This window comes from Stegostoma tigrinum, chromosome 46, assembly GCF_030684315.1.
Source record: "Stegostoma tigrinum isolate sSteTig4 chromosome 46, sSteTig4.hap1, whole genome shotgun sequence".
In the NCBI taxonomy this organism is placed as follows: Eukaryota; Metazoa; Chordata; class Chondrichthyes; order Orectolobiformes; family Stegostomatidae; genus Stegostoma; species Stegostoma tigrinum.
The window spans coordinates 9,498,976-9,508,168 of record NC_081399.1 but is presented as its reverse complement, the minus strand read 5'-3'; the positions used below and the strand labels follow the sequence as shown (position 1 = coordinate 9,508,168).

Here is a 9,193-nt window from a genome sequence, read left to right as displayed (position 1 = left end):
CACTACTTCTGCAACTGTAGGCAGGCCGGAGTAGGAAGACTACATGTCCCAGCGGGCACCACGGCCCGCGCCCCTACGTCCCTAAGCGCGATGTCGTCACTGGTACTGATCCCAGTTTCTTCGGGCGGCGCAGATGACCAAAGGCGCGACGGGGTTTGTAGTCCCGGGCCCCGTCTAAACCTGGCAGTCGCGCCAGGCGGGAAGACTACAACTCCCGTCGGGCGTCGCGGCGGCGTTCCTGGTGGCCCCGCCCACCCCCCCCGAGGCCGCGCCCACCTCCAGAAACCTTTCCTTCATCCAACGGCCGTGAGAGAGGAAGATGGCGGAGCTGAGGAGGTGGCGGTGCTGGCTGCTGTTGTGAGGGGAGCGGCAGGAGAGTGGAAGAAGAGAGGCTGGAGGGAGACGGAGAAGGACGCCAGAGGAAGAGACAAGAGCACACCCTCTTCCTCCAAACCCCTTTGGCAGGGAGGGGTAGTGGGTCACTATTCAAGATGGCCGCCCCTCCCCTTCTCTATTGACCTGCTCCTCCATTCTAAAGCAAGAGGGTTTATGCCTCATTACTCTTCCCCAAGACCCCATTTTGGCCTGGTTGACTGAACAAACCCTGCTAATCTTCAGGACCCAGCTTTCAGGACTCTTTGAAGACCCTTCCCTGCATCTCATCCCATTGACAAGACAATAAGGGATTCCCCCCCCACCCCACGTTGTATCTCCCACCCCATCCACCTCACCACTTCAGTCTGATCGACTGCTCAGGTCAGGGGCGGGAATTGGGGTTGTCGGGATAGACGAGCCAAGTTTCCGCTCCCCGTCAGGTGACCACCACAACATCACCCTACCCCCACTAAAAAAAAACTTAAGTGTTTGTTTTGGCAAGGAAAGCAGCCACTCGTTGGGGTTTTGTGACTGTGCATTTCTCCTCATTTAGTCTCCAAAGGTGTCAATCTAGTCGCTTGCATGAGCACCGATGAGAAAATCAGCGGCCAGCTCCCAGCAATAAGTGAGTGCCTGTTTGGTGCTGTCTTGCCTGTTGACCAGTGTCTTGTTTGAACAGCCAAGTGATGGCTGGTTTGTAGGCTGACCTGCGATCCGGTCTTCCCCTGGATTTTCACATTCAATAAATTGCCTGCCTCAGCTCACCCCTGTTCAAGGTAATCCTGTCACCAAAAGACTGCCTCAGTTGTTCGCCTGGAGTCTTCCTGTGCAAGCCCTCTGCCGTGTTTTAGCTTGTCAGACAAACTGAGCTGAACTGAACCCAGTGAAGTGTTTTTTGTTTAAGCGTTCAACTGTGGCGAGTTTGCTGGGCATCGAGCAGGAGGGTGCAAGAGTAGCAGCACCGACTACTCCCCTTCCTCTCTCTTTTTCTATCACCGCTTGCCAACTCCCCTACTTGCTGCATTCCAGAGTGGGGAAAGGTTATAATCCGTATCGTGAGCTGGGAATCCCAGATCTCCTGTGTTTGGTTGCTCTACAGCCCCCCCAGGTGGGATGTCAGACACCAAGCGTAGCGGCCAGCAATGGCCAGAGGAGCAGGTGAACCGCGAGCATGGGCTGTACTCCTTGCATCGGATGTTCCAAATTGTGGGTGCGCAGCTCACCCATCGTGACGTGCGGGTGCTGTCCTTCCTTTTCGTCGACGTCATCGAGGACTACGAGCGTGGCATGATCCGGAGCGGGCGTGACTTCTTCCTGGCACTGGAGCGCCAAGGGCGCTGTGACGAGACAAACTTCCGGCAGGTGCTGCAGCTGCTACGCATCATCACGCGGCATGACCTGCTGCCCTACGTCACGCTGAAGCGCAGGAAGACGGGTAAGTGATGGGGGGATGCTGACCGTCTTGGGGAGGGGGGTGCACAGAAAGATAGCGTTTGGTTCAGAGAGGGCCACCGCTCCCAGTCGTGTGTACAAATGTCAACGCTGTGCCTCGGATGTGAGGCGCTATCTGTTGCGCGAGTCAGCCACGTGGATTGGGGGCTTCCTTGCTAAAGTCTGGAAAGCATTCTTCCTTTCACTCCTTTGCACAGTGTCACAAAGTGTTGTGAAGGCAATTCAATGCTCATTGAAGATGCAAAGAATCCTGCGCTGTCGCAGGGCCAGCGCGGAGGGAGCCCAGGGCCAGCACAGAGGGAGCGCCAGCGCCACCCTTTTGGAGGCTTAATACTAACACGGTGTTACCTTGTTGCTGTGTTAGTACTGAGCGAGTGCTGCAGGGTTTGTGGGTCAACGTTGAAGCAGTGCTGCATGGTCAGAGGGATGGGGAGCACCGCAGGGTCGGATGGTCGGGACTGAGTGGTGGGGTGCTGCTGAGCTGCATGGTTTGGACTTAGGGCGTGTTACTCCATCCATGCTAAGCAGCATTTGCTGCCCATCCCTAATCGTCCAGAGGGCAGTTGAGAGTCAACTACATTTGCTGTGGGTCTGGATCAGACGAGGTAAGGGTTGTAGTATCTTTCCCTAAAGGGCATTAGTGAACCAGGTGCGTTTTTCTGACAATTGACCATGGCTTCGTAGTCATTGTTATGCTCTTGATCTTTTTTAAACTGAATTCAAATTCCACCATCTGCTGTGGCCCTAACCCTAACGCAGCAATAATACCACTAGGTCATCACTTCCCTCGGAAGCCAATGCTGAGGGAGTGAGGGGCCAGTGCGGAGGGAGTGCCACGCTGTCGGAGAGTCAGCCCAGAGGGAATGTCAGTGCTGTCGGAGTCATCATCCGTGTGGGAGCTGTGCACTGTCGCTGCGTTCGTGCTGGTGGCGTTCTGACAGTTATCGTCCCCGCGCCCAAACGGCGTGTGTGTTCATTGGAAAAGGCCAGCACTAAGTGCCTTGGAGAGGCACACCTTATTACTGAATGCCCCTGTGATAGGTCCTGGTACTAGTTTTTCAATAGAGATGTGTGCTTTGGAGCCATTACAAGGTTGCTGTGTGTCTCATTCATCGTTGTGGGCAGTCGGAATGATCACTGACTCATCCCCTCCCCCTTCTCTCCTCAGTTTCTCCAGATCCAGTGGACAAATACCTCGAGGACACGTCAGTTACCTACGTGATGCCACGCGCGTTGGCGTCAACTGGAGCTGCAGAATGTGGCAAATCAGGTACTTACTCAGAGGCACTTTACACACTTCCACCCCCCCCCCCCCCCCCCGGTCCAAGCTCCCTCTACACTGTCCCCCAGCAAACACTCTCAGGACAGGGACAGCACGGGGTTAGACACAGAGTAAAGGTCCCTCTACACTGTTCCCCCCATCAAACACTCCCAGGACAGGGACAGTGCGAATGTTTCTGATCTGAAAATAAATGTGAGGTGCTGGTGAAATCCTGGCTGCATCTGGGAACGGCCTATTAGTTTGAAGCCTTCACTTTGTTTCTATACCCTGCAGATGTGCTGACGCTCTGCCTTTTCTGTTTGTAATTTGGGTTCTGCTCGATTCAGAGGAATGCTCTATCTGGCCATTGATTTCCCTGCAGATTCCCCTCACCGCTTGGTGTGTTGTGCACCGGGAGCAGGGCATCCCCTTCGCCAGAGAGTCTACCGAGGGCGAGCGCCAGCACACAGTCGCGGCAAGAGAAAGAAATCTGCTATGGTGGAGCCAAACGAGAAGCAGACGTGCGGTAAGCATGTTACGGTGGCATGCTGCGCGAGCGACCCCCGCTGTGGCTTTCAGCACTTACTATCTGTGTCAGTGTCGCTGGATCTGTCCAACACTGGCCTGTCCCTCTGCGCGTGCACCCTCCCTTCTAGAATTACCCAAGGCCCCCTCCTATTTCTCACTTCCAGGCTTCTCCCTGACCACATCTTCCAGGGGCATATGGTCAGTTTGCACCCGTTGAGTCATACAGCCCAACCAGTCCATGCTGACCATAAATCCCGACTAAGCTAGTCCCACCTGCCCAGTCCTTGGCCCATATCCCTGCAAATAAAATTCAAGGACTTAGCCAAATGTCTTTTCAACTTTGCAGTTGTGCTCACGTCCACCACTTCCTCAGGGAGGTCATCGCAAATGCAAACCACCCACTGTGTTTAAAAAACATCTGCTCCTTGTCTCTCCACTCACTTTAAAAATTGTCCCCTAGACGACTACCATTAACTCTATCTATACTTCTCTTTATTTTGTAAACGTCTATCAGCTTGCCTCTAAAATCCTACCCCCCCCCCCCCCCCCCCCCCCGTGAAAAATGTCCCAGCCCCTTTCCGTACACCCTCCATTCCCGGCAACATCCTGGTGGATCCCTTCTGAACCCTCTCCAGTTTAATAATATCCCTCCTATAACTGGACGACGTAAACCAGACACAGTGCTCCAGGAGAGGCCTCACCAATATCCTGTACAACCTCAACATGACGTCCCCAACTCCTACACTCAAAGGCCCGAGCAATGAAGGCTAGTGTGCTAAACGCCTGCTTAACCCCCCTGTCTGTATGTGACACAAACTTCAACAATTTATGTACCTGAACATGCTGATAGCGCCAAGCTGTCCCTCACCAACGTCTCTCTTCATTCCTCTGATGCTCAATTCTCAAACCACACTGGTGTCAGCCAGCTTAGACCATCAGAGATAGGGACAGGAGTAGGCCATTCGGCCCCTTGACCTGCTTTGACATTCAGGAGAGTAATGGCTGATCCAACATTCCTCACATCCACTCCTGCCCTTTCCATGTAACCTGACTGATCAGGAATCTCTCTAAATCAGCATCAAATACGCACACGGACTCTGTCGTCATAGCTGTCTGTGGCGAGGGGGTTCCAAACACTGTCAGTCCTCTGAGAGAAGAAATACATCCTCTGCTCAGTCTTAAATTGGCACCCCTTTATTCTGAGACTCCTAGACTCTCCCATGAGGGGAAACATCCTCTCAGTATTGAGGTGAGGTAGTGGCAACTGCAGATACTGGAGATAACAATGTGTGGAGCTGGATGAACGCAGCAGGCCGAGCAGGAACGTTGACGTTTTGGGCCTAGACCCTTCAAGGGTCGAAGCCTGAAACGTCAGCCCTCAGTATTGACCCTGTCAAGTCCCTTAAGAATCCTGTAAATTTTGATGAGATCACCTCTCATTTTTCTAAACTCCAGTGAGTAATGTCCCAACCTGTTTAACCTTTGCTCGTAAGACAGTCCCCCCCTTACCAGGGATCATCCTGGTGAACCTTCTCTGAGCTGCCTCCAAATGAAATAATATCTTTGCTTAAAACTCTCACTGCGTGCCAGATGTGGTCTCATCAGCACCTTCTTCTGAATATTGTCAGAGCAAAGCTATTGTCTTTGCCTCCAACCTCCACCCAGCCTCTCCATCTCCCCCACTGTTCTCCTGTTTTCTACACCGTCCATCCCTGTTCCAAGACAGGATGACTGGAGCTTCTCAGGGTGATCTCCTACCATCTTCAGTTGCTTCATCAGTGATCTTCCCTCCATTGTACAAACTAGGAGCTGGACCAGGCCCATTAGCCTGTGTTTAATAACCATGTGGCTGTTCAGTTCCATCACATTCTTCCTGAACACCCCTCCCCTCCTTGCTTGAAAAGATCTATCGACCCATGGCACCCCACCCGATTTGAAAATATACATAGACTGCCGTTTGAGGAAGAGATTTCCACATATTGGCCTTAAACTGGCCACCACTTGTCCTTAAACAGTGGCCCTTTGTGCGAGATTCTCACACACGGCAGCTATCCTTTCAGCAGGGCCTTGTATGTTTCAAAGTCATCCCTTCCTGTCTTGAACTCCAATGGATTCAGCCTTCATGTAAACCTCGTGTGAACCGCTTCCAACACATGTACATTTTCCTGATATAAGGTGCCCAAGTACTGTGCACAGCGCTCCAGATGTGACCTCTCCTCGGTGCCCTGCATAACCTGACTACTTTTGTTCAGTTCCACTTGCACTGATCCATAACACTGTTTATTTTCCTAACTGCTTGGTGTGCCTACACCAGTTCATGCACTGGGAGACCTAAATCCCTCGGCACCACCAGTTCGGAAATGGGGATCTTTGCTGATGACTGCATAGTATTCAGCATCGTTCATTCTTCAGGTGTTGAAGTACTCCCTGTGCGCAGTATCTGGATAGTATCCAGGCTTGGGCTGTTAAGTGACATTCATTCATTCTACTTGAGTGCAAGGCAGTGACCATGTCTAAGAGATCCACTGGCCACTGTCAATGTCCTGGGGTTTGACATTGACCAGAAACTGAACTGGGCATGCCATGTAAACACTGCTGCCACAAGAGAGGGTCAGAGGCTGGGAATCCTGCAGCAAGTAACTCACCTGCTGACTTCCCAAGGCTTATCCACCATCTACAGGTAGTTCCCCTTTAACGGGGTATTGAGTGACCTCGCTCTACAGGAAGTTATGCCGTAGAAAATTGCCATGGAAGATCGAGTTGTAGAAAATTGCTATACCCACACAGACAGCTTGTGCCATCCAAACGCCGAACCACTATTCATCCATCACGTTAAGGCCAATTTGAGATAACGGAGCACTCGTTAATCGCAGAACTACCCGCACAAGGCACAAGTTAGGAGTGTGATGGAATGCTCCCCACGTGCCCTGGATGGGGACAGCTACAGCAACACTCCATTCTGCCCACCCTGCAGTCTGTTTGTCCACCAACCCCCCCCCCCCCCCCCGCCTTCCCCCTGCCACCTGTCCTCCTGACCCCACCACCTTCCCACTCTGACTCCGGTGGCTGCCTACCCTCTGTGTTTGCTGCCTGTGTTGCCCGGGATCCTGACCCTCTGCTTTCTCTCTGCCTGCCCCCTGTCGCCCGGTAGATATCCGCCTGAGGGTCCGTGCCGAGTATTGCCAACACGAGACGGCGCTGGAAGGGAATGTCTTCTCCAACAGGCCAGATCCCCTGGAGCGCCAGTTTGAACGTTTCTCGCAGGCCAACACCATCCTGAAATCGCGGGACCTGGGCTCCATCATCTGCGACATCAAGTTCTCTGAGCTGACCTACCTCGATGCCTTCTGGAGGGACTACATTAATGGCTCACTGCTCGAAGCCCTCAAGGGTGTCTTCATCACTGACTCGCTGAAGCAGGCTGTGGGCCACGAGGCCATCAAGCTCCTGGTGAACGTGGATGAGGATGACTATGCGGCTGGTCGCCAGAGGCTACTGCGCAACCTGATGCACCAGCATGCCCCCTGAGGGCCACCTGCCCCTTTCTGTGCCCACCTTGAGGACCATCTGACCCTCCACTGCGCCCACCCTGCTTCCCCGAGGATCATCTGACCCTTTCCACACCCCACGCTCCCTCCCCGAGATCCATCTCCCCCTCGCTGTGCGTCCCCACACCCACCCCACCCTCCCTCCCTGAGGTCCATCTGCCCCTCCCAGTGCACCCCCACCCCTCCTCCTTCCTGAGGACCATCTGCCCCTCCCTGTGCGTCTCCACACCCACACCACCCCCCTCCTTGCTGAGGTCCATGTGCCACTCTGTGTGCGTCTCCACACCCACCCCATCCACCTTCCTGAGGACCATCGGCCCCCACCCCACCCCCCCCCCCTTCCCAAGGTCCATCTGCCCCTCCCTGTGCGACTCTCTGTACTTCCCAACAAGGGCCATGCACTTTTCCCTTGTGTGACAGTCTGTCTGTCTGTCTCTTTCTTCCTCCTCCATCTCCTCACTACCTCTGTCCCCGTCCGTCATTCTGTGTCAGGCTATCTCTGTCTGGCCCCATCTGTCTGACTGTCAGTCTCTCTCTCTCTCCCTCTCTCTCTCTCTCCCTCTCTCTCTCTCTCTCCCTCTCTCTCTCTCTCTCCCTCTCTCTCTCTCTCCCTCTCTCTCTCCCTCTCTCTCTCCCTCTCTCTCTCTCTCTCTCTCTCTCTCTCTCCCTCTCTCTCTCTCTCTCTCTCTCTCCCTCTCTCTCTCTTGCTGTCTGTCTCTGTCTCTGCCTCTCTTTGCCCCCCCCCCCCCAACCAATCTCTCTGTGCCCCCCTCTCTCTCTGCCTCAACCATCCTGCCCCACCCCATAATCCTGTAATGCAGGCCGAGAGCAGGTCCTATGGGTCACACAGCTCGGAAGGCAGACGCTGGGTGCAGAGTTTTGACAGTTTGTAGAAAGAGCCTGGGGGCTGCATCTCCCAGACGAGGTGCTCTGGGATCCCCATGCGGCTGGAAAGGTCACTGGAGCCTGGCAGCATACACTAGACTGGTTTGCCACTCTGTGAGTGACTGCCCAGCATAGGCAGAGACTCGGAAGACCCCCCTCACTACCCTCCAACAACCCAAACCGGTGTTGCTGATGGACACTAATTTTTTTAAAGGAAAAGAAACAGGAACACTGTTTTGCATCCTCTTGTACCTCTATTCGATTTTGAGTTGCTGTTATACTTTCTTGGTCTTACGCGAGCCTGCGATGACTGAATTATACAAAGTGTACACAGTGCGGGAGGAGTGTGAATGGAAACACCAGCACCCCCACCCCCAAGCAGCAAAGTTGTCAGCGTCTGTTCTTCTCTGTCAATCACAAGCTCCATCTGTCACACTTACGGAAATAATCAGATGTTTTAAGTGTTTCCCAACCTTGTTTCTTTCTGCTCAACAACACCACCACTGACTGCACTTTACCCACAAAGCTCCCTCTACACTGTCCCCCAATCAAACACTCCCAGGGCAGGGACAGCACGGGGTTAGATACTGAGTAAAGCTCCCTCTACACTGTGTCTGAACTATAGTTCCAGCTGTTATGTGTATTAAATTAGGTTTGTCTTGGTCAGGAGTTAAAATGTGAAGTGACTTACAGTAGATTGCTCTCAGTAACGAGAAGAGAAAGGTTAAAAAGGGTTAGATTTCAGTTCGAGGTCATTTTCTCAGCAGCTGCTCCCTGTGAATGGAGCCAAGGTTTTAATGTTACTGAGAGTTTCTACAAGCTGCACCTGAAATTGATCTGAGACAGCTTTACTTGGCGAGAGTCTCCATCGGGTTGTCACAAGGACTTTCAACTAATAAATGTTGGGGAGGTCTTGGGAAAAGTCAGCGCAATTTCAAAATCAGGAAGGACAGTGAAGAAAGAGTCAGGAGTCCGATGTCGGGTGTAAAACTGAGATGTGCTTTGGTTGACCATGGAGAGAATTGAGAAGCAGGTGAATGACGCTTCAGTGCTGAGGGACAGGTTACAGTGAAGAGCTCTGTGTGGCTAGGAGTTCCGTGAGCATTAAAGAAGTCAGCTGCAGGCACAATTTGAGATCAGAGAT

The 9,193-nt window shown here is 53.1% G+C and overlaps 1 protein-coding gene across 1 annotated transcript; it reads left to right on the top strand.

Annotated features, from left to right (window-relative positions):
* The first annotated feature begins 254 nt into the window (after positions 1–254).
* dedd (death effector domain containing) lies at positions 255–8,515 on the top strand. The gene is made up of 4 exons (XM_059642730.1): positions 255–1,810; positions 2,996–3,097; positions 3,471–3,614; positions 6,768–8,515. The coding sequence occupies exons 1-4, from the start codon at positions 1,489–1,491 to the stop codon at positions 7,142–7,144; spliced, it is 945 nt and encodes a 314-aa protein (XP_059498713.1). The 5' UTR covers positions 255–1,488; the 3' UTR covers positions 7,145–8,515.
* The last annotated feature ends 678 nt before the right edge of the window (positions 8,516–9,193 follow it).

What these genes read in the sequence shown, in the direction of transcription:
- dedd (XM_059642730.1), top strand. Translation starts at nt 1,489, where the DNA reads ATGTCAGACACCAAGCGTAGCGGCCAGCAATGGCCAGAGGAGCAGGTG. An exon ending in GCTGAAGCGCAGGAAGACGG is followed by an intron (nt 1,811 to 2,995) that starts GTAAGTGATGGG and finishes TTCTCTCCTCAG; the next exon opens with TTTCTCCAGATCCAGTGGAC. An exon ending in TGCAGAATGTGGCAAATCAG is followed by an intron (nt 3,098 to 3,470) that starts GTACTTACTCAG and finishes ATTTCCCTGCAG; the next exon opens with ATTCCCCTCACCGCTTGGTG.